Source organism: Bos javanicus, chromosome 21, assembly GCF_032452875.1.
Source record: "Bos javanicus breed banteng chromosome 21, ARS-OSU_banteng_1.0, whole genome shotgun sequence".
Taxonomy (NCBI): Eukaryota; Metazoa; Chordata; class Mammalia; order Artiodactyla; family Bovidae; genus Bos; species Bos javanicus.
The window spans coordinates 40,969,968-40,995,977 of NC_083888.1; the positions used below are offsets into that span (position 1 = coordinate 40,969,968).

Below are 26,010 nucleotides of genomic sequence, written 5' to 3' on the forward strand. Positions count from 1 at the left end.
TATCATATTTAAATGAATTGCCAGTTTTCAAGATGAATTTCATTAAAAAGAATACATATGAACTCAATTTACAGTTACACTCAAGGGTTGTATATATGTGTATCTCTGTGTATAAGAGAGAAAATGAGAGCGAAAAATTTCCATTGTTTAGAGCCTAGTGCTTTGATTATCTTCACATTACAGATAAGGTATTAGCTGGTTAACACAGAGAATTAATTGGTAGAATTTGTAAACAATCTAAAAGTCTACAGGCACCTTATTTTTGATTTCTGCCATACAAAAAGCTCTAAAGAATCACTTTTTCCTTTTATTACTACTAAAATTCCTGAACCTTTCCTTACAAATGTAAACTTGCAATAATTAATACAAAGAATCTTTTTAGAAATGTAAAGCAAATTATCTCTCTGCTCTTGCAGCAAAGGAAGATCTTTAAGCTTCATAAAAATGTTTAAAGAATTCATTTGATAGGGTGTTAAATTGAGACATTCACATGAATATGAATCTTCTTTCCTGAGCAACATATAGACCTATGAGTCTCCATTCTCTTCTCAATTTGTTCTACTGAGTTCAGGAATCTGTCCAAGAAAAGTGTTATTTGAAGAAAGATATTTATCTAAAACTCAGACTAAAAATTACAACCATGTCCTATGTAAGCTACAAATAAAAATCTGTAGTTCTGATTTGTTGTCTTGCTTGATAATTTGTTGTCCTGCAATGATGTTTCAATTACACTTTAGTATCTTATTTGGAAGTCTTTCAATATTTCTCTACTTGTTTTAGCTTATCAAAGAAGTCTCTCTTTGCTATCAGACTTTTCCCGAAAGAGAGCAAACAATAATACTTTACAAAGTATTTTGGGTAACGACAAATGATACAGATATCCTTAAACAAATGATTCTATGGCCAAATTAAAATTTATGATTTCTATATAATTGGTATGCTTCCTTACAACCAAAAAGTACAGCAAAGATGACAATAAACAACTGTCACTATATCATTTCATCCACTGATAATTTTAAGAACATATTTAAAATGCCCAAACCAGAAAGTGATCTTCTATGTTATACTAATTCACAACAGAATATAAAGATAAAAATTTCAAACGGAAGGGTTTATAACTGTCATCACATAAAGAAATCATAATAGGCAGCAAGATATTTTGGGCTTCCCTGGTGGCCCAGACAGTAAAGAATCTGCCTGCAATGTAGGAGACTGGGGTTTGATCCTTGGGTCAGAAAGATGCTCTGGAGAAGGAAATGGCAACCCACTCCAGTATTCTTGCCTAGCGAATTCCATGGACAGAGGAACCTGGCAAGTACAGTCCATGCGGTTGCAAAGAGTCAGACACGACTGAGCAACTTGCACTAACAAGGCTAAAAATTAACAAACATTGTAAGTGTGCTACATTAACTAAAACAAAAATCTGAGTTAAGACAGTTTAACTTGGCAATTTTCAAGCTAGGAAGTCAATACAGAAAATAAGATAACCTACTTACCCGTTTTATTGTCAAAAAATTTGATGTGTCTATCTTCATGAGCAGTTATTGTAACAGGAAGTGTGGGATGACTTACTACTCTGTTAATGTGATTACTGGATTGTAAACCTAAAAAACAAAGGAGGAAAACACACCAAAATTCAAACCTTCAATGTAATGTGGAATCTAAAGAAAAAAAATATAAACAAAACAAAACCAGATTCACAGACACAGGAAACACATAGGTAGCTGCCAGACAGGAGGGGAGCGAGCGGCAGGGCAAGAGGTGAAGAGGATTAGGAGGTACAAACCTCCAATCACACAATAAATAACCCAAGGTAATATATACAGTATAAGGAATATGGTCAATAATATTTCAATGAGAAACATTACGTAGTATACCTAGTTTAATATTATCCATTAACTATATTTCAAATAAAAAAGAAACAAAAACTTCAATTAGAAGTTAAATGATGGCCTTTGCAGTCTTACCAAAACATAAGAAGCACTAAAGCTTTTATATATAAAACAAAAAATATGAGAAATAAAACTAAGATTCTAAAGATACAATTTCTCAAAAAGTGTATAAGCTAGTATGTCTTATAATGTGGATGGAGAGCACTATGCTCAAGTTTAGGGAAAAAACTGGAAGTATTTTAATGCAGACTGTCAATATAGGGTGGTTCAGAATTTTTAAATTATCCCAAATCCACAAATCATTGCTTTTAATAAAGAGTCCATAAAAGAATTAAGAGTCAATTAATGAAGGAAAAAAATTCGTAAGTGATAATTAGGTGTTGGCAAGAACAAACCCTATCCCTCCTACAATGACCAAAAATACCAAAGAACTGGAATTGATGTTCTTAGGAATGAGATCTTTTCTTTACTACCAAGTTCTTAATTTTTGTTCAGATTAGAGATGAGGGAGAAAAGAGAGATCAAAACTAATGGGAAAATATTGTCAGCATTTATTAGACTAAGTAAATTGATCATTCTGTATGTATACAAGAACTCTTCACTGAACTTAAACACACTGAAAAAAATAATCTGTGTAAGAGGAAGAAACTAGGGTTGAAAAAAGACACTACATATAATTTGTTTTTAGATTTGATCACAGAACCATTTAAATATTTTTTTATAATTATAAAATTACTTTTAAAAGAGCAATCATGAAAAATCAGAAGTAAAACTAAACAAATGAACTTAACTGTATAGTCAATCGGTATTATAAACACAAGTGACTTTTTAAAGCACAGTAATTAGATTGTCTGTATCTAGTAGAATATACCCTCTATTAGTAACAAAATTCTTTTTGGTGGTATTGCAATTATTATTCTGAGATGACTTTATCTGTACTGTTAGATAAATGAGAAATCATGATCATTTTGCAGAGAATCAAGAGTTTTGATATTTTTAAAATAAGATAAAAATATAAAACCAATGAGATAAATCTGAATCATTATTGGAAGCATCTGAATAAAATTTATCAGTCTTTTTCTTTACTAAAAATGTACTCTTCAGCTTTGTCTACTGAAAAAGTCTAAACCAATGGCCAACTCAAGAGCCATGAAAGCCATGAGGACTGACTCAATAGCAGAGCACCTATCTTGTAGTCTCTAAATGTCATTTTCCAATAAAAAAAAACCATGGCTCCTTAGAGAAATGGCCCATTTCAGATCTGGGGTACAAAATGAACAAGATGAACCTAAAACATCTTGTCATACAAGAAAAGCATCAACAACTAACAGGGTTATATCAAAAGGGGAGACTTAGGAGCCAACCTAAATAAGCTCCCACTGGCCAAAGATGAAATAATATGAGTAGCAATAAGGATAATATGTAACAGACTGAAATACATAAAATGCACTTATTCCAAGATAGATTATAATGATATGAAGAACAACACCCCAAAGACTCACTTCACTGGTCACCTTTGGAGGACACTAGGGAAATCACTTTGGAGAAGGCAATGGCACCCCACTCCAGTACTCTTGCCTGGAAAATCCCATGGACGGAGGAGCCTGGTAGGCTGCAGTCCATGGGGTCGCTAAGAGTCAGACACCATTGAGCGACTTAGCAGCAAGCAGCAGCAGCAGCAGCAGCAGGGAATCACTTCATCATTTTAAAAACTAGTATATAAAGGGGAGGAGTGTGAAGTAATCATTTATCTTGCCTTTCCTTTATAACTGCTAACTCCAGCTAACCAAATTACTGATGAGGATTGTTCTTCCTTAGAGAAGCAGTCTAGCTAATATGTGTAAAAGAAATGATAAAATTAGAAAATTATGTTTGAACAGTTAATGAATTAATGGATCCAAGCAGTGATTAGAAACTAAGAGAAAGACAGACCAAAGAATATTTACTTCTGATAAAAATTCACAAATTATATGAAATAGTCCTGCCAGAAACATTTAAAAACTTTAAAAAGACAACAAATAAAAATTTGATCCTGAATTTGAATAAGCCTCTAGATCTACAAACAATTTACAGGAAATAAAATGAACAGGAGGAGCACATTAAATGATACCACAAGGATGCAACTGGTAAAATTCAAACTATGGGAAACTCAACCCAATTTCTTCAGTTAAAAAAAATGCAAGGGAAATATAAGAGACAGAGGGGGAATCTACATGAAAACAAACGTGGGAGACCTACCAACCAATCACAGTGCATGGGCCTTATCTGGGTCCCTATTTGAATAAACTGTAAAATATATACACCACATTCTATACTTAACAACCTTGGGCATTTACACAGAACTACTGGAGCTGGAGGATAGGTTCATTATATATTTCTCCACTTCCACATGTGTTTTCATTAAAAACCTAAAATTATTTGACTTGTTTTCTTTTACATTTGCTCTACTCACTTACCTGTCCCCACATACTTATCCAAGTTTTTAAACATAATTCGAGGAAATAGTAGAAATAAAGTAAATAAGTACACATTGAAAGCTATTCTTTTCTCATTCTAAATTCATATAGTCAAAATATAAAAGTAAAAAGGTTATCCTCTATTGTAAAACAATCCTTTTTAAGGTTTCAACCTTACCAGAAAACTTACCAGAATCCATCTGTGATGAAAGCATCACCAATGACTGTGATGTTTCTAAATCATAAATTACTGTACTACCAGTGTTGAAAGAGGTCACCATATGAGCTGGATCACAGCCTATAAAGTCAACTGATGTAGGTATTCCATGCTCTGAAAGGAGTCCAAAGAGATATAAGGTAAAAATAATAATTTAGAAATCTCTGCTTTTCTAATAAGAAAAAAGAATTTGAGTATTCTTGAAATAATGTTAATAATGAAAAAGCAATTGTGTTAGGATGGTGAGATATAATAGGTAACTTATTCTCATTTATTAGTTTTTGTAACATTATAAAATGTTACAGATAAATATATATATATTTATATATATAAATAAAAATACATCTAGGGAACCCTTAAGGAAAGACAGGCAGATAAAAGCTATTGCTCTATGCATTTTTTCCCAAGAGACAAAAATCCTAGGTGAGTTTATTGGCCCACCTGCAATTTTTTTTAAGTTTTTATGTGGATCATTTAATAACTCTTTTATTGAATTTGTTACAATATTGCTTCTGTTGTTTTTTATGTTTTGTTTTGCTTTTTGCCACAAGCCATGTGGAATCTTAGGTCCCTGATTAGGGATCAAACCTGCACCCCCGACACTGGAAGGCTAAGATTTAACCACTGGACTGCCAGGGAAGTCCTGCCATTATATTTCTGACTGTAAAATGATAAAATAGCATTTGTACACCTCTACCTTGGGAGACTGTCACCTGTCTGACACTGATTAGCTTCAAGTAGCAAATGCAAATAATATTTTTGGATCTGTGAAAATGAAGCTATGGACTCTGGAATTCACTGATGCAGTAATATCCTTAAGTAGATCAAGCATCAATTTCTCTCGTTAACATGTTAATAAATTCAACTGTCTAGATCAATGCACAATTATGTGAATTCTGGAGTAAGCAAGAAACAAATCACCTAAATGAATTTTCACCTCAAAAGCTTAGGTAAATTAAAAAATTAGTAGAATCACGGAAGTATCTAGAGATTCAACAAAATTAAGCATAAATGTTCAAATGTTCATCTAAAATGTTTTAAAACAATTATTTATAGTAAAAGGTATGATTTTTAAAAATAACTTGGAAAATAATGCCAATATAAAAATAATATAAACAGATGGTCATAAATATTGTCATGAGGTATATTAAATCCTTCTTTGACAGGAAAAGATTTGAAATCAAGCCTGAAACTAACTTAGTTTGCACCTCCCATTTAAGGGTGCTATTTCAATGATTATAGCTAGACTTCTCAACCAGTGTGCTCATATGTAGTTTACAGGTTTACCTGAGACCATGAGCCTTTCTGTCTTTGTGAGTATCTACCTGGAGTTGCTAGAGGGCCTTCTGCTGTTCCTATGAGTAGCCTCATTTGCCTACTCTATTATAACATACAAATAGTTCTATTCTTTAAATAGGACATGTCCTGAAAAAGGTCAAAAAACCATTGAGCTACAGGATATACTTGCAAAGCATCCCTGGTGGTCCAGTGTTAAGAATCCGCCTGCTAATGCAGGGGACGTGGGTTCAATCCCTCATCTGGGAAGATCCCACATGTCTTGGGGTTAAACCCAAGCACCATAACTATTGAAGCCTATGTGCCCTAGAGCCTGTGCTCCGAAACAAGAGAAGCCACTACAATGAGAAGCCCTAGTATGGCAACTACAGTAGCCCCTGCTTGCTGCAACTTAAGAGAAAGCCCACATGCAGCAATGAAGACTCAGTGCATCCAAAAATAAATTTATTTATTTATTTTAAAAAGGCACTGAGCTACAGGATATCCCTGCAAAGCATCTTTCTTGTTTATAAAAATATGACTAGGAATAAAAAGATTATCACAGATTTGTAGAATTCTTTCAGTATCTCTTTTGAGCAGTCAGGAAGTAGTGAAACTACTTTGTTCTTTTTATCTTCTAAATTAAAAAAAAAAAGAGAGAGATTTTTCAAAGAGGCAAAATTTACTTACCTTTGTCTCCATTGTAAGTGCAAATACATGGCAATTTTTCTTGTGGATTCCATAATCTAACAGTGCCATCTGCTGAACAAGACAGTAATTGGTTTTTTATGCCACTATAAGCAAGACCCCAGACAGCATCTGTATGAGCAATTAAAGTGCCAGCTAGAACATTTGGCTCTGTAACGAAAGAAACAAAACAAAAATTAGCTAAAAGAAATTTAAAAGAAATGCTTTTGTATATAAAGATAACTACATAATTAAGTACAAAGACTACACATAAAGGTCATAAGATAAACCAATGTGTACACAGTGGCCATCTCTTAAGTTGTGGAGTTATGGGATATTTATATGCTACCTTCTAATACTTTCCTGTATTTCTGCAATTTTCTAAAAAAGGAACATCAACTTTTAAATAAACAGCTTTACTCCCACACCATGGAACTCACCAGTTTAAAGTGTCAATTCAATTATTTTTAATATATTCAACAAGTTGCACAGTCATCACCATATCAATTTTAGGGCATCTTCATCACTTATTAGCTATTTCTCCCCAATTTTCCTCTCTGCCTTTCTGCAGCCCTAGGCAACCACTACATATTTTGTTTCTATAAATTTGCCTATTCCAGACATTTTATATAAATGGCCCTTTCTGACTGCCTTCTTTCACTCAGCATAATGTTTTCAAGGTTCACTTGTGTTGCAGCATGTATCAGTGCTCCATTTCCTTTTACTACCAAATAATATTCCAGTGTATGGATACACTACATTTTATTTATCCATTCATCATTTGATGGACAGTGGGGGCTAATAACATTAAACATCATTTGTCCTACAATTTTGTTTCTCTACTGAATTCCCACTTTCCACAGATGTTTCTCACGGTTCACAACCTCCCTTTCACATGATTAATTACCTCTCATAATAAATTCACTGTGGAAATATAGCATTGAAAGAGGAACCTTTCCTCTACCTTTCTGTCACCCAACATAAATCGACTGGTGTCTAAATCCATATTCTCCATGTTTCCAAATACAAGTAAGGAATTATCCTCCATTCCTGAAAGGACAATTCCACCAGGTATTCTGGATTCCACTTCCCACACTAATTTGCTTTCATGTTTTTCTACTATACAGATTATCCTCCTCCTTGGGATCATTACCACAGCAAACAAATATGCTTCAAAATCTCTAAATCTAACAAACAAAACTTACATCAACCTCCAACCAAATAGCAAAAAAGCATATTCAGTAAATATGCTTTCTTACCTTCCATTTACTTTCTAAATCATTCTGATACTATCACCACAACAAAACAACCCTTGCTAAAATCATCAATGATGAGTTCTATCAAATCTAATAAAATTTCCCCTCCTTCTTTCCTTCATCCCTTTGCTTTACATCCATAGAGTATACCTTGGAAGGTCATCCACAGGTCCCTTTACTTTGTGGTCTCAGACCCAACATCCAACCTCTGTAGAGCCAAAACCTGGGTGATCAATTACCTTTCTATACTTAATATTATTAGACCTCTCAGCAACATTTGAAAGTGCAGACTGCTTCTTTCTTCTCAAAATGGCTTCTTCTTTTGGTATACGTCATGATTTCACTTTCCTGAATGTCCTCCTGCCCCACAGGCATGCCTTCTTAGTTTTTTTTTTTGGTTAACTCTCTTGCTTTAGTCACTCCACCCCCACATGTCACAGTCCCTTAGGAGTCTGCCTTCTCACAACTGATGGTTATGTACTTGATATTGCCTTCCTCTTAACATGCTTAAAAACCAAACTCAGTATCCTTTATCTTCTCACATTCCCATTTCAATAAGCTACCATGATATACTCAGTTTTTCATGTCAAAAATGCAGAAGTGGTGATGGAAAAAAGTTCTGAATTAGTGGTAATGGTTACATACCCCTGTGAATATGGTAAAAACTACTGAACAGTACACTTCAAAAGGGTGAATTTTATCATACGGGAATTATACCACAATAAAGCTGTTAAAAAAGATGACTAATCCATCACTTTATCCACTCAGTCCAATTTATCAAGAGATTCTGTTTATTCTACTCTATCTCCCCAGTATGTCTTAAATCCACTTCTCTCTAACAGCTCTATTTCCACTCTACTCTTGGCAACATCATCTTCTCACCTATCTACCAGATCACCACATTACAACTTTACAACATTACCTTGGTATTCCTTTCCCCACTCTCTTCTCATTCCCAATCTATTCCCCTTGCAAAAGCCAGAGTTATCTTTTTAGGTCACTTACTGGCTTAAAATTGTTCACTGACAGTTAACTTTTATATAGAGTTTGGCTTGAATGTGATTATTTTAGCCTATATCTAAAGAAGACTTCGGCTGTTACTCTTTTACATTACTGTATCTTCATATCATTTATCACAGTTTGTACCTATCCATTCCCTTGCTTATGTGTTTAAACTCTGTTTTTTTTTTGTATTAGACTAATTCTCATTTCTTGATGTATGCTTTAATATCTGGCAAATTTAGGTGCTCAGTGTGTTAAACAAAAGACCAAAGAGTTCTTAAATTCTTTTAAAATGAACCATTAAGTAAACCATTTTTTATTTAACCATTCTCATACTAATAAACATTTAATTTTTTTATTGTTACAAACAATGCTCTTATAATTATATTTAAATACATGCACAGGTATTTCTGTTGGCCAGATTCTAAAAATGGGATTCATGAATGAAAGTTTCAGTTTTTTTTAATTAAGAAATTTTTTGTCCCTCAAGTTCACTGATTTATACCCTTATGTCCTTATTTGTTTCTACATGCATGCTCAGTCACAAAGTCATGTCTAACTCTTTGCGACCCCATGGACTGTAGCATGCCAGGCTCCTCTGTCCATGGAATTTTCCAGGCAAGAATACTGGAGTGGGTTGCCATTTCCTCTTCCAGGGGATCTTCCCGGCCTAAGGATTGAACCTGAGTCTCCTGCAATGGCAGGTGGACGCCCTACCACTGAATCATCTGAGAATTCCCATTTGTTTCTGTATCTTGCACTAATTATTTTTGAACTATGTAAAGTAGCTAAGTTGTAAAAATTATTCCTTACGTTAAATTTCTCTTTTCTAGTACTGAAATTAATGCTTTAATTAATATAGTTTTAAAAAACTTTTTGAACACAATATAGGAAATACCAACTTGCAGGCTAAAATATTTATGGCATGATATTTCTTTTCTCTTTAATAAGGCAAATTACTAGTAAATGGAAAGACTAAATGACAAGTTTAATACATATTTAAATAATCTTTAATATTCGAGGTGATTATTTCTGTCAGCGCCATTCACTTAAAAAGATACATCTTGAGCCTTTTACTCACCATATGTATCATATGGATCCACATTAGGACTAGGCATATTCCACCACTGGATAGTCGCGTCGGTACCACCACTAAAGCACTGCTCTCCATTAGAACTGATAGCTAGTGACAGAACAGGGCCACTATCACAGGAAAAGAGGGAAAACATTACTGAGAAAGCCTATAAAGAAACTTACATTTGCACCCCTCCCAACCTCTCTCTAAATTTATGTGGTATCTAAAACTGTTTAAGTAACATGTACATTGAACAGTACTAATTATATTCTCATTAGTACAATTATTAATCAAATGTAGTATTATTCAGCTAATGTCTTTCTTAATGTAAAACAAACATTATGAAAAAATTACAAGGCTTTAGGAGTGATAAATAATAGTTAACAATAATTATGGTTGTTAATTAAGTACTAATTCAGTAAAACTTACATGTGGGCCCTAAATGTGTAGATAGGCTCTACATCTAAAGAGGCACTCCTAAAAGAGGGGAGAAAAAAGGGGAGGAGAGAAGATAAATAATGGTAAATCACTGGTTGATATACATGATCATTAGGAAAGATCAAATAAGTGCATAAAAGATACAGACCATAAAGAAGAATAATTACTTATAATTACCAAACTGGAAGAAAAAAACATAGGCTAACATTAAAATACTTGCTTTTTGGCAGGAACTGTTTTTTGCAAGTTCCAAAGTTTCAGAGTATGGTCCTCAGAGGCAGTAACCAGCACAGGTTCTACAGGATGAAAAGCTAATGCTCGAACTCCATCAAAATGGCTACGTAGTGTATACTTGGGATTCCATGTCTTTCGAAAGGCATCTTTATTGGCAGGCAACTATAAAGAAACAGCACGATATTTAGTGGTAAAAGTAGTGAACTGATAGGCATATGGAGTTTTTGTTTGTTTTGGTGTGTTTAAAACATACATTCAAAAGTGCTTTGCTAAAATGTCCAGTGGAAATTTAGCACACCTTAAAAAGTTTATATCTTTATCATTTAATAAGAACTAAGAAGAATCATTTCATTAGCTTTCAAATACTTAGATCAAATGAGTCCTTTAATCTGTTTTACCTAATCATCAAGGTAAACCCAAAGTCCTACTAAACATTAAAATGAGGGGAAAAACAAAACACACAAAGAAACTACCATGTTGCAACATTTTACATGAAAACAAAAATTAAATAAATTATTACCAAAAATCCAAGGGTACAATATTAACAATACAGTTGTCATTTAGAAAATCAGCATGTGACATTTTTCAAGGCAGCAAGTTAAAGTACTTTTCAAAAGTCTGAACTAAAGACACTTTGTTGATATTGATAAGAGATTAATCTTTTTACCTTTGTTTCTCCATCTGTAAAGATAGGCTGTGAAACCACTTCTAAAGCAGTCAAAAGGTTATTATAGAATTTATTTGCTTACATACTTTAAAAGTATTAATGAGAATAATCCAGCCCACCAAGGCCGATGTCTCTAAAAACCATTCTAACATAAAGTATAAAATGTAGGAAAAAATATGTTTATAAAAGGAAAAATTAATTTGCTGAAAATCTGCAAATTCACTAATATAATCTAAGTAAGTATAGTTAACTCTCAATTGAGTGTTTATTGTCTATAAAAAATTTAATCCAAGACTAGTTTCACCTCTAACACTGTCTTTTCCATCCCCTCCTCATCCTCTCCCCATCCCTCAAATTAAAGACGAAGTACTTAGGAAATGACAAACTAACTTTAACATTATCCTTTAAAAAAAAAAAGTTCAAAACTAAAATGTGTTTTAAGATTTATCCTGAAAGCAGATAAGTGATTCAGGTTACCTATTTTTCTCTTGTTAACAGCAAAGTATGGCTTAATTTGAGTAGGTAATTGAGAGTTGACTACTAAGGGTAGGTATTTATCAACCAATATTTTTAGGTAATCAATCACCCCAAACTCCTAATACACCACAATACCCAAGAAAAATTTAAATACCACAAAGAACGTAGTTGTAAGAAAAAACTATATATCACTTCAAATAAACACAATGTCACACTTTATCTTTTCCATGCACCTTGACATTAATTCTGCTTTATAAGTGTTTCCAAAAAATAAGGAGCCTTCTATTAAATCATTAAAAAATTAAAAATAAAACTGCACTTACATCATAACTATAGTCTGCATCATTTGTTACCGTCAAGTCTGCAAGGTCTCCAAGGCCCAGTACACTTAACAAAACATCATCAGAACCCATAATAAATGACTTGCCTCCTCCAGATGGAAACGTTATTGGTTCAGCTATAAAGAACAAAACCGCTTCTTAAATGCTGAAAAATCATACAGTACAAGACAATATTGTGGGGAAATGTAAGCACTTAACAGTTATAATATTCAGTAATATAATTAATTTTTTATTTTCCCACTTCCCTCCTTATTTCTTCTACTCAAAAAATCCTATTACTGTGTAGTAATAAACAAGTGTTTTATTTATTTCAGAACTGAGCATCATTTCCCACAAATAAAATATGCACTTGATATATTATTTCAGGGTGGAAGCTTTGTCTATTTATATCCCTTTGGTACAACTATAATTATAGTATTTTTTAAACGTAATAGGTTGTTGCTAAGTCCTTTCGCTTTCCATCATATTTGTTTGAAAGTGCTTGATATTCTCATCCCTGATAAAAATTTAATACAAGTATTCACATGTTAATAGTTTCCAGTCTCTTATACAGTGTATTAGCTTATTGAAGTAAAGCCTTAAGTTGCTCAGATTTCTCGGTCTAGGAAAAGGGCAGTTCTATCTTTAGTGTCAGTTTCTTTCCCCTAAATGGTTAATCCATCTGATCTTCAGATGCCTTCCAGTTTTCAAGCTCTGTCTGTGCTTTTTTATTTTGACTTCTTCTTTACTGAATATACTCCTAAAATAAATAATCTATACTGACTATAGCACTTTAAACTTCTGATACTTTGACCCATTAAAATCAAATACTACTATGTATTGTTATTATAGTTATAGTATAAGCAACAATTCTCCATATCATTTCAAACATGCTTTGAAAGCAAAATTTTAATCCTAAGATGCAAGGGGGAAAGTACATCAATCACTGTAATACAAAACATATTGAAACACATTTAAAATCCATGAGCAATTTTAAAAGGGAAACAAAAATTCAAGCTAATTGTCAATTCTGAAAATTTTTCATGAAAAATGATATAAATTTAAAACACTAAAGGAAACAGATGTAATGAAATATCAGTCATCACTAACACTACTGAAAACATTCTGAGAAGATACAAGTCTGCTTCTTTTAGATATATACCATGGTAAAAGTAAAATTCATCCTTATTTACAGTATCTTATTTTATTACTTATTAATCTGTAATATCAAAGTAAACTACATAATTTGATTCAAATAGGGTCCTGAATGACATTTGTAAAATGAAGCTATGCGTCAGCAACTGACACAGAGTAAATCTGACAGAAAATATATGTAGGGATAATAGTATTTAATTTTATAAGTTAAACCTACTGAATCTAAATAATCTGTAGCATGGATCCTTCCTACTAGTATCTAGTATGCAGTTATTGGTAATATGAGATGCTGAGAATTATAAAACCAATAGTTTAAAATTATGTTTAAGAACAGTTACATAAAATTCATTAAGGTAATACTTTCTCAAAGCATTTTTAGCCAGTACATGTTTTTCTTTTATGCACATAATTTGTTTGTAAAACAAGTTAGAATAAAATGCCAAAATTCCTCCCACTCACAAATACTCAATAAAAGAACTTTTGATATAAGCCCAATAAAATAACTTTAACATAATAATGCATTATACATTCTTTATGCAGAGATATTTCTGATCAGTTATTGACCAATTTAAGAGCATGTGAAGGGAAATGTCTAACCAATATTAGGTAGTTTTACTAGTTTTATATTAATTATATTAAGCAAAAGTATTATACCAATTTCTAATGAATCACCTAACTACATTTCTCTATCTATATTTATTTATATATAGCAAACTATCCTGCTCACTCGGCATACTGCATATACATCTCAGTGAATAAAATCTTTTAAGCTATATTTCTGCTTTCCACAATCACGCATTACTGTGGCACACAGTAAGCACAGTAAATACTCTGCCCTTGTTTTTTTGCAGAAGAAATTAATTTTTATTCTATAAATTCATGTTATTAATGTTAACATAATTACCTACAGCACATGATTACATAGCATTGAAATATTAGCAATTCAAAGAGAAATAAAATTACTAAAATAAGTAATTTTTAATGATGGACACTATGATACCTTTTATTAGAGAGCCTAAAAGATTTCATCAAGCAATTTAAGACTATTATCATATTAGCATTTCCCTTTATGGAAATCTTAGGGTCTACATAATGAGGTCTTACAGCAAGGTCCTTTTTGTACTTCTTTAATTGTTCTTTTTATGGACAATAATGACAAAGGAAACCTGTAGCTAACATATCAAGTTCTTCCTATCTCCTTTAATTTTTATAAAATCTAAAGAACACAGCTCCATACCTGATTCCATTCATGCCAGTGGCAACATGGTATATATACACCTTAAGTCTTTACCAAATATAGTCTGAAAGTTCCTAATGTGTAAGTTTCTCTCCCTGAAAACAAACTTTCGTCCTTTACAAAATGAAGTATGACACTGCCTTTAATAAGAATGCATAATTGGAGATGGCCCCTGAAAATAAGAGATTATGAATGCTAATGCTCCCCTCTTAGTTCTAAGTCAAAACTGAACTTAATCTTTTGTAGTAACAAATTCTAATAGTATCCACCCTTTAAATAGTGTAATAAGGCTCATGCTTATCTGTCCACCTCTTTATCCTTCCACTATAAACAGAGTCAGATCACTTATATTTTTCTTTAAAAAGCACAACTAGACATATACATACAAGTTCTACATTGGTTTTTGAGTAGTACGGGTCTTAACTGTTTTTTTCCCCCTCTATAGGTCATTGGTTTGAAACATTTAAAAGGGTCCCTAAGTTCTGCTAATATGGTATTGCCTTAAGGTATAAAATCTACAGTTTAAATGTATAGTGTTACTACAAAAATTTTAGCAAAATTATACAGTATTTGGTAAAATATATCAAAAGCTAAAGAAGCTGAACCATTACTAAATGCATAAGATGAAGAATAATGGAGTCGGTATGTGTATTTTAGAAAATACTCTCTAAGGTAAAACAGGAAAATAGTGTAACAGTGGTAAAGAGATCTAGGGAAAATCAACAAACTATTTTACTTGTCCTAGTGTTTTTCATGTTTTAATATCTTTTGTTTTGGTTTTATTATTTTACCGATTTTTCTTCACCTTTCCAAATATTCTTAGATTATGATGAGTAGTAAATACATGCAGAGACAACTTTAAAGGGAAATGTAATTCCTTTAAGCCATATGTGCCAGTAGAGAACTCAGAAGAGAATAAGATGTATTCAAAATTTTTTGACTGGGGCATGAAATTACCTTACAAAGCAAAGTAGAAATATCAATAAAATTAAATATATATGTCAAATTATTAGATAATGGATTATCCTTTATGTATGTATGTATATGTCACAATGGACCTTAAAATTCAGTTTCATAACTTAGAATTATAACTTTCTCAACCTAGATTTATAAAGTACTCAAGTATATCTATGTTATCTTCAGCTAAAATCAGTTATGGGAAAAAAAGCCTAAACAGTAGTTTCAATTCCTGCCCATTTCTAATTTAGGCAAATTTTAAAAAATTCATTACCAAGTTGTACATGTTTGGTACTGGGTTAAAGAATAATGATGTCACCTTATTCTATAAAATGATTAAATTAGGCAATCATTATATACATTTTTAGAAATAATATATATATCAAGTTTCAAGCACAATGTTTGGCACTTAGCTGTCTCCTAACAAGTGAAAGTTACTATGAGTTGCTAAATTTAACCAATATGACAAATAACTAAACAATTCTTTTCCGTACGTACTATTTTAAGTCTTTTTTAAAATACTAATTTCCTAATACTAGATCTGTAAACTAAAGTCACAGTTCAGAAAGGTACTTTGAAATCATACATAATAAAAACAATTCCACTTAACATCAAAAGCAAAAAAAATCATAAGGAAGCAAAAGTCAAAAATTTCAAAATTTCTAAGACAATTACACCAAGAACTTGCCCAAAACCTTCTCTGAAGATCATATAAGCTGATCTTCAGCATTTTAAAACAGCAGCAAATTTATAATATTAAGGAGATGTGATTTGGAATTAATGTCATCTGCAATGTAAATAAACATGGTAGCTAAATTTTGTACCTTCCTCTGCTCTTGCACCTTCATGATCAGTCATTCTAGTAGAGGCTGACCTAGACTGATTTATGATTCCTGAAGGGATGAGGGGCAGCTCATCATCTCCCAGATCAGCTATCGTGTCGTAGAGTTTTGTCCTGTTGACCCCTGTAAATTAATGTCAGCAGTAGAGGTTCATTTAACAGCTACCGCTTGACTTGCTAGCACCCTTAAAAACCAACTTATTACCAAAACAGGCTATTTTTAAGTTGCAGTTATTAAAGACCTCATCTAATCAAAGATGTCTTCAATTTTCCATATCAACCCCCCCACGAAAATATGGAAATAATTTTAATATTTAAAATATTTCCTATTTCTGAGATATATATATATATATATAAATAAGAGATACACACACAAAATTGAGCTTTTTATTACTCAAAGTTCTGTAAGCTCAGACACAGAAAATATCATTAAAACAAAAAATTTTGGTATTTAAGTTAACATTTAACAGTGTAAAGAATAAAACAGGTTTTCCAACTTAATCCACTATTTAAAAATGTTAACAAAGAAATAAGTAAAAATGATTTTTATGAGGGTGCAACAAACATTTAACTTTCCCTGTGTTTATGTGGATATTTTCCTGCTATAGTCACACAAACCTGTCATTAACAAATCAACTCCAATTTTCCTCAAATGTTTTTTCTCTTTTCCCAAATTTGAAAAATCTGATTTACCCATGAGTTCTCAGTTTCTCATCACAGTATGAAAAGTTAATCGCAGGCCATAAGCTTAAGGAGAGAATTTCAACTGTACATGGATAATTTAGGCCAAAATATGCAAAGCTCAGGACCATCTAGTATCATGGGATCTCTTTAACTATGAATGTCAGAAATGACAAGAGAATCATTTCTCTTATGTATTTTGAAAGAAAATAGTTTTTAAAAGAAAATGCTTTATAGTCAACATATAAGTGAAACAATTAGGCAAATCCAAGGCCACACAATAAGACTGTATTTACTAACATTAATACTGATGGACTAATTAAGACTATATAATCACTAAATTTTATTACAGCTATTAGAATATTAGCAATTCCAAAGGAACTACGATTCATCTATGTATCCCTAACAGAATGCCAGGTAGTACAATGGTAAGACTTAATGAAATAGGTGGAATCTTACACATTTATTACCTTTGTTTTTTCTTTTCATTTATTAACTATTTCACAGCAATCCCTAACTTTTTAGAAATGCTTAAGTAACTCTTTCTGGATACAATGTGTCAAGTAGTCTGAATTTTCTAAAGTATATAATGGAGAAACTCAGTTACTACCTGAGGATTTTCTCCCTGACAAAGTGACTAAATAAATTCTCTAGTAAATGAAAAACTGCTAACTGGATGTCTAACCATCAGTGAAAGTCAACATGAAAGAAGATAAATGTTATCCTTTCTCACAAAATAGCTTTCCTTTATAACTTTCCCACTTATGAGTACCAACACCACTGATTTGATTTCTGTTCTTCAAATTCTGTAACTACATCCTAAGAATTCCTTTTCAGCTTATAAGTGGAGATGAAGGAGAATCTGTTTTGAAAAAAAAAAACCCTCCTTTTATCTGCTCTTCAGATTCTTCAGATCAGTCTCTTTCTTGCTGTTGACTTTATTCTACGCAATGCTTTCATTCTTACAAATTACTGCAGAGGGTTCCTAATTGGTTTTCGTATCTCCCAACTCCTTTTTCTTTCCATCACATTTGAATACTTTGGGTAGATTAGTTTTCCAAAATCATCACATTGATCTTATCACTCCTTACTCTGAAATCACAAGCAGCACTTCAACACTCTTTGAATCAAAGCTAACTAAAATCCTGTACTTAACCCTGCATGTGCTTCATGATGGTCCTATCCAATCTCATCTTTTAGTGCTACATAATACAGATCTCCCTAATTTTCAAGTCAGAGCAGTTTCCCTATAGTATATTCACCAGGGTTTCTTCTACCGTATTTTTATCATATCTGTCTTTACCTATTCCCCAGAAAGGTGAGAATACTTTCTGAACCTACTTCCATCTCCTCCATAAGGCTTTTGTTGATCTTACTCTGCTCACTCTAATTATACTTATGTAAACCATAAACTTTTACTTCATTAGATACTACTTATAAATAATTTCACATGATAAATATAATAAAGACAAGAAAAAGTTTTATCATTACAGATACCATCAAGTCACATCTTCCTGAACACATGGAATAGGAAATATGGAAGAAAAGGAAAACAGGAAGCAACATGAAATTTAATGTTCATGTTAGAGGAAACACTGACCCAAACAGCGCACCCTGGCCAGGCAGCACAGTAACCACTTGTATGAGTTATTTTACAACAGGAGGCCCTGTAGGGAACATGGAACTAACAAGCCACCACCAACTGGAAGAACTTGGAAAAGATCAAAAGGAGACGCCAGTCCTTATGTCCTACCAACCTTCTAGAATCTTCCTTGCTGAAATCCATCTTGGCTGAGGGATGCTCAGGCCATCAGAAATGACCTTGTGTCAGAGACTGGCCAGAGACAACCCGAAAACTAATTCCACCACTAAAAAACCCGGGACTATCAGCCATGTGGCAGAGCAGTCCTCCTGGGTTCCCATGCCTTCCTGTGCTCCAGCCAGGGGCCCCTTTCCAATAACGTCTCATGCTCTGTGAGCAAGTGTGTCTCTTCTGACAATTCATCCTAAGTACTAGACAAGAGTCCACTCTTGGGCCTGGGGAAGGGATCACCCTTCCTGCAACATTCCAACAAAGGTTCCCAAATCATATAATTATTATTACTTTTTTTGTTTTGTATACTATAACTAAACATTAGTTTCTGTGTGGCACAGTGGCAAGTTTAGGAAAAAGATGGAATTGTCCCTGCTTTAATTCTAGTTTCTCAAAAATTGCTAAAAGATGAAAGCAGATTTCTTAACCAGAAGTTAACAGTCTTATCTAGCCCCTGTCATGTAGAACATCTTTCAACTAACAGCACATTTAATGCTCCTTTTTTCTAAATCTAATATTCTAAATACAATAATTCTAACAAATGCAATTTCAGATAAAAGTTTCGAAGTCTGATTTGCAACGAGAAAACTGTAATGGTATTAGTGTAATAAATCATACATAATGTTATCAAAATGTTCAATGGCATAACTGAAGACAACTCACTAAGGATTAAACAAAAATTGATTCTCAATTACTACTCTATAATCTATAGAGGAAATACTCTTCCTAATTTTAACAGCAAGAAAAGCTGTTCTTCTACCACTATGAATTATACAATAACCCATCTACCTCGTAACCACAGCCATCAAATCTATACCAATGCACAATCCTCTGAATAGATTCTAGGAGAATGAAAAACAGTATGCTGTGTAAAAGCCAAACTGTGGATAGACTGACAACTGCTGCTGTTAGCGTTTTTAAATTCACACTCACAAATATACACACTCATGACATGAAATTTATCTTTCCATTACTCTGTTATTATAAATAAACAGGATTTTTTTTAAATGGAATCTAACATTTTCCCTTCTCAAATATGCCTCCCTTTGTTAATCTGCCTTATATTCTGAAGTGAAGCAGGCAATCTGGCAAAGGTTTAGGTTTATTTTAGAATAAAAGGGTTTAGTTATATCATGTTTGCTAGATTTGTTATATGTTCTATCACCCTAATTGAAAGAAAGTTTTTATATGACAACTGTCATCTTAAAAAAAAAAAATGACATCACAGTATTAAGGAAAAACTAGGTTAGCTGCAAAGTGATTCTGCAGCTTAAAAATGTGTAATGACTGAAAACAGCGTCAAATTGATACTTTCTGCCCCTTGTCAAAATGCTTCAATTATTTTCTTGGGGGAGGAAAAAAAAAAGAGAAACCAAGTTGAAGAACTGAATGGTCTGTTTTAACAGTGTGAAACTGGAGCCAGAAATAGGAAACAACTGCATCTCTTACCTGAAAGTAATATTCCTTTACTATGAAACAACTGTTTGTCTTTGATTTGACACAGGATACTGAATGGTTTTATGAACTCCTTATACTCTCTCCAAAATAGAGGCAGCTTAATCATCATAGTCACCTTATAATACGTGTCAAGGTGCTTTTATAGGCCTATTGAAAGTTACTGATACAAAATAATTTCTCTTTAAATGTTCTAAAATGCCTAATATAAAGATATTTGTACTTAAGTCATACTCTACAAAAATTTCATTCCCTCTTGAAAGTCTGTTAATCCTGAATCTGGAATAGCAAAATACGAATACTAATATCAAACTAAAAAAAGAAGAAGAAGAAAAAAAAGGAAAACTAGAAAATTATCCAGGGATACTTATAATTTGTATTAAAAGAAATAATGAAAAAGTTTTCCAATGTATGATAACCAAGTCAGAAGATGTACAGCTATTCAGTAACAAGAATAAAGTAAAGAAGGGGAATGACAAATCTTATTCTACACATGGAAGACAGGAAACTTAAGATAAATAAGAACAATTAAGACAAATTCATGGACCAAGACTCAGATCTGTAAACATACATATTTCAGAATGTGAACCTTTGAAATGGAGATCTTTCCCTATCTTTGAAATGGGAAAAGCATATAAATCTTTTGAAGAAAGGATATGAAATAATCTAATCTTTATAAGCTACAATTTTATAAGTACAAAATAGTATAGGAGTAACAAAAAGCAAGAATAAGAGCATTTATCAAAGGAAAACATATTATAATCCATAATTTAAACCTTCCACGTTGAAAAAACTGAAACAAATATTGAAGTCTTAAAAAGATTATTACCTCCTCCTTCATATTCTAAATAAAGGTTCCAAACTTCAGATGTTTTACCCTTATTTCAGCTGCTATACACACTGTGATTTGTTACTGATTTACATGCTTTTACTTATACATGAAATACAGCAAAAAAAGAGACACCACAGAAAGCTAGAAAAGTCCTATCAAAGATTTTAACAAAAGATTAACTCAGAACTCCCCTTCACTTTCTTCCCCAATTACAGAAAGCTTAGAACATATTTAAAGATGACAGAAAACAAAGTTTTAGATTTGATAATAGTATTGTATCAGTTAATTCCCTCATTTCCACCATTGTACTGTGGTCACATAAGAGAATGCATTTGTGGTAAGGTAACTGATGCTTTTGAACTGTGGTGTTGGAGAAGACTCTTGAGAGTCCCTTGGACTGCAAGGAGATCCAACCAGTCCATTCTAAAGGATATCAACCCTGGGATTTCTTTGGAGGGAATGATGCTAAAGCTGAAACTCCAGTACTTTGGCCACCTCATGCGAAGAGTTGACTCATTGGAAAAGACTCTGATGCTGGGAGGGATTGGGGGCAGGAGGAGAAGGGGAGGACAGAGGATGAGATGGCTGGATGGCATCACCGACTCGATGGATGTGAGTCTGGGTGAACTCCTGGAGTTGGTGATGGACAGGGAGGCCTGGTGTGCTGCAGTTCATGGGGTTGCAAAGAGTCGGACGTGACTGAACTGACCAAACTCACACTGAAGTATCTAAGGAACAACATGTCTACTACTTACTCAGTTTTCTGAAGTGTTCAAAATAATAAAAGTACATATTTAAAGAGACAAGAGGATGAAGCAAATGTAGTAAAATTTTAACATTTAAAGAAATTGTGTGAAAGTGCATGAAATTCTTATAACTTTTCCTTAAGTTTGAAGTTATGTCAAAAGAAAATGTTACAAGGAAAAGGAAGCTTAACTCTTCTGAAGCTTGAGACCAAAATAACTGTAACAAGTCTCTTTAGTTTCATGGTCTTCATCTTTAGAAATACTAATTGAAAAAGCGTATGTCAGAAAGAAATTAATACTGAATTGTGTTTACAGTTCAAGGCAAGGCTGTTCACTGTTAAGTCATTCCTTTTGCCTAAGGTAGGAAAACAGAAGGGTGAAATGGAGTGAACAAGCTGTTGTTGCTGCTGTTAAGTCGCTTCAGTCGTGTCTGACTCTTCTGTGCGACCCCATAGATGGCAGCCCACCAGGCTCCCCCATCCCTGGGATTCTCCAGGCAAGAACACTGGAGTGGGTTGCCATTTCCTTCTCCAATGCATGAAAGTGAAAAGTGAAAGTGAAGTAGCTCAGTGAACAAGCTGGAAGACAGATAAACATTACATACCTGGATTCTGATTTCAGAACCCTTTCCATTTAAGAGTCAAATCATGGTTGAGACTTTACAAAGTTAAAAAGCTGGCATTCTTGCCACTTTTCCCCATTAAAAAAAAAAAAAAAAGGCTTTTAGATTGGATTACATCTGCTGAATTCACGTGCTAAAGTTAAGCAAATAATTTTCTTCTAAGAAGCTGGAAAAATCTGTAGAAACTGAGTGCTATGATCCAAAAGGTATGACTAACTCACACTTTGGAATAAAGGAAAAAAAGAAAAGGCTACAGTTTATAAATCAGTCTAACTTATTATACAAAGCCACATCTGGGAAAACATCAGAAAATCCAATGAAAACAGATAATAAAAATGCTAAGTAAATTTCATGAATTCAATCTTTTCATGAAAAACTGTATCTTAGCACTAATATGGTATTCCACCTAGATTAAGACCTAAATTTACTACCCACAAATTTAAAGAAAAATTTAAAAGAAAAATCCTCAGCAGGGATTCAAAGCCAACATTTTTACAGTGAACTCTATGTTTAAGAGCAGAAAGTTTTTAACTAATTCACAAAGGAAGTGTAAAAAGAAACAATTATTTCAAAATTATTCATTCCTGAGACACTGTTGGAAATCTCATCTTTTTATCTACATAAATGGGTAACCTTAAAAGCACTGGTGTTCACAGAAACACTAAAAATGAGAAACAATCTAATGGATTAACTAATGGAGGCTAGAATAAATCCACAAAATGCAATACTATCTAACCAGTCAAACTAGTCATCTAATCTAATGAAAATTAAGAAAAAATGAGTTAAAAACAATGATATTCTTGTTGCAAATTGTTAAAGGAGGTTTATGTATAAAAACATTCAGAAAAAGCTGGAAGAATATATGCCAAATATAATTTCTGAGTTATTGAACTGCAAGTGATTTTTACTTTTTTGTGTCTCTATATAATACTTACATTAAGCATATATTACTTCTATGGCTATTTAAACCAAGTTATGGCTATTTAAACAAAGTTAGCTCATTTTACGGAGAAGGCAATGGCACCCTACTCCAGTACTCTTGCCTGGAAAATCCCATGGATGGAAGAGCCTGGTAGGCTGCAGTCCATGGGGTCGCTAAGAGTCAGACACGACTAAGCGACTTCACTTTCACTTTTCACTTTCATGCACTGGAGAAGGAAATGGCAACCCACTCCGGTGTTCTTGCCTGGAGAATCCCAGGGATGGGGGAGCCTGGTGGGCTGCCATCTATGGGGTCACACAGAGTCGGACACGACTGAAGTGACTTAGCAGCAGCAGCAGCTCATTTTAAAACAGACACAAAATAAAAATTAAAGGGGATTGGTTGAATAACACGGTACACATTTTGATAAGAAAACCTCAGGGCATGAATCTGAGGTCGCCAGCTCCTGATTTAATCACAGTAGTTCCCTTTTACCCATTTCTCATATCAGGTTCTGAAATATTCTGTTTGACAACAGGGTAGATTTGTTTAAAGAAAGTTAAACAAATGAAAATGTTAAACAAGTTATTGTTTAACAATGTTAATGTTAAAGTTAATGTTTAAAATGTTAAAGTTGAACAAGTGAAAATGTTGTATGGCAAAATATTTATTGACATGAAAGGATATTTTCTGTGAATTGTTAGCTGAGTAGGCAAATAACAAAACTGTATATTATGATCCTACTAAATAAAATTAATTAAAATTGAGAATTTTAGACTTTAGTTTCAGTTTATCAGTTTCTAACAGTTCTTAAACAGGTATTTTTTTCAATAAAAAACAATTTTAGAAAAATGTAAAACCTAAAAGAAAAAAAACCTTAAGTTGACTTATATCTTCTTTCTAAACCTCAAAAAGAAATGGACATACCTTGGAGATGTTGAGGGTTCAATCACAATAAAACGAGTCACACAAATTTTTTTGGTTTCCTAATGCATATAAAAGTTATGTGTTGGGACTTCCCTGGTGGTCTAGTGGCTGAAACTCTTCGCTCCCAAGGCAGAGGGCCTGGGTTTGATCCCTGATCAGGGAACTAGATCCTGCATGCTGGAACTAAAAATCCCACATACCGCAAGGAAGAATGAAGATCACACATGTAAGACCTGGTGCAGCCAAAAACAAATAAATACTTAAAAAAAAGTTATGTGTACACTATAATGTACCAAGTATGCAATAGCATTACACCTTTAAAAAAAAGTACATGTCTTAATTAAAAATACTCTACTCATTAAAAAAAAAGCAGGGTTGCCAGAAACCTTCAATTTATGTAAAAAACAAAACAAAACCAAAAACCCGGGTGGTTCAGTAGTAAAGAATCCTCCTGCCAATGCAGGAGACACAGATTCGATCCCTGAGTCAGGAAGATCCCCTGGAGAAGGACACGGCAACCCATTCCAGCATTCTTGCCTAGGAGGTCCTGTGGACAGAGGAGCCTGGCAGGCTACAGTCCATGGGGTCACAAAAGTGTTGGACACGACTTAGCAACTAAACAGCAGCAACAGAGAGAGATCTAAACATTCTATCAGGAAAAAAATGGGGTGTCTATATTTGAAATTAAAAGCAACACTACCTAACATTTTCTAAAGAAATCTTCAGCATGTAAGTCAGTTTATGAATAACATACACAAAATAAGTAACCTAATATTTAAGTAAATTACTTCATTTCTTAAAAAAAAAAAATCTAAACCCTAAAATTCTAATGTCATTGCATCTATATTACAATGCTCAATCATGCAAAAGTATTTTTATACTCAACATGCATTAATTATATAGGGAAGAGATGTTAAAGCTGAAACACAGTCCCTGCCCAGCATTAAACATCTTTAAATACACTAAGCAATTCAATGTACAGTAAGAAATTTCTTAGAGAACAGTTTGTATTCACATGCAACAACATAAATTAGCATAGGGTTATAAAAGAAAAGTGCATAACAGGTAAAATTTCCAAAACTCCTTATTTTCCTCTACAAGACATTAAACCACTCAAAAACTGCTTTACTGGAGGAAATTTATACCCTTTTCCACTGCAACTGCCATTTCATACACTAATATTTCTGTCACCAGAGAAAGGAACGCAAAAGAATGTCTATATGGTTTTTGCCATTGTCATCTACTGTTTTCTCCTAGACACAGTCGAAAAAGTTAGACTAGAGGAATCAATGGCCAGCCAGTTCAAAATAATTTCAGTTTCTTCATTCAATATTTTTAGGTCTGAAGATGATTTTCACGTGGCTGTTCTTAAGCCTGATTCATAAAATGGAAATGAATTACTTCGTTGAGAGGTGCTGTAGCTAAATATATACTTTCAAAATACATTGGTCAAGATATTAATTGTGAAAAATATAACAAGGCACCCAAAGCTACTTAGCTATTAACCAAACAAACCCTACTGCCACCACTAGCTTACTCCCCCGACCTTACTCTACCAAAAATACTACCTAGGAGAGCTTTTGTTCTTTTGCTACTGTTATTGTTTGTGGTTGGCTTAAAAGCAGACAGTACAAACTATGGAAAGGGCTTTCCCATTCACTGTATTTCAGAATTCTAAGAAACTAAGAAATGTAACCTGGATAAGACCTAGTTACAGCAGTAATACTCTATCAAAAATAGAGAAATTTATACTTTCTTCCTTTTAAACAAATTTCTATTATTTTTCATCTGAAGGCCAACATTCCTTAGAGTTCTGCAAACTTTTT

At 33.2% G+C, this 26,010-nt stretch overlaps 1 protein-coding gene across 4 annotated transcripts in view; it reads right to left on the reverse strand.

Moving 5' to 3' along the window:
* The window catches only part of STRN3 (striatin 3), a 107,930-nt gene that overhangs the window by 6,363 nt on the left and 75,557 nt on the right, over positions 1 to 26,010 (reverse strand). For 2 of the 4 annotated variants that reach the window (XM_061394095.1, XM_061394096.1), the window contains 8 exons: positions 16,170 to 16,310; positions 12,000 to 12,133; positions 10,519 to 10,694; positions 10,290 to 10,337; positions 9,867 to 9,988; positions 6,531 to 6,698; positions 4,539 to 4,679; positions 1,497 to 1,604 (listed from right to left, as the gene is read on the reverse strand). In XM_061394095.1, coding sequence (XP_061250079.1) covers positions 1,497 to 1,604; positions 4,539 to 4,679; positions 6,531 to 6,698; positions 9,867 to 9,988; positions 10,290 to 10,337; positions 10,519 to 10,694; positions 12,000 to 12,133; positions 16,170 to 16,310 — 1,038 coding nt within the window. The remainder of the gene's footprint in view (positions 1 to 1,496; positions 1,605 to 4,538; positions 4,680 to 6,530; positions 6,699 to 9,866; positions 9,989 to 10,289; positions 10,338 to 10,518; positions 10,695 to 11,999; positions 12,134 to 16,169; positions 16,311 to 26,010) is intronic. The other 2 variants (XM_061394098.1, XM_061394097.1) reach the window with 1 other exon arrangement.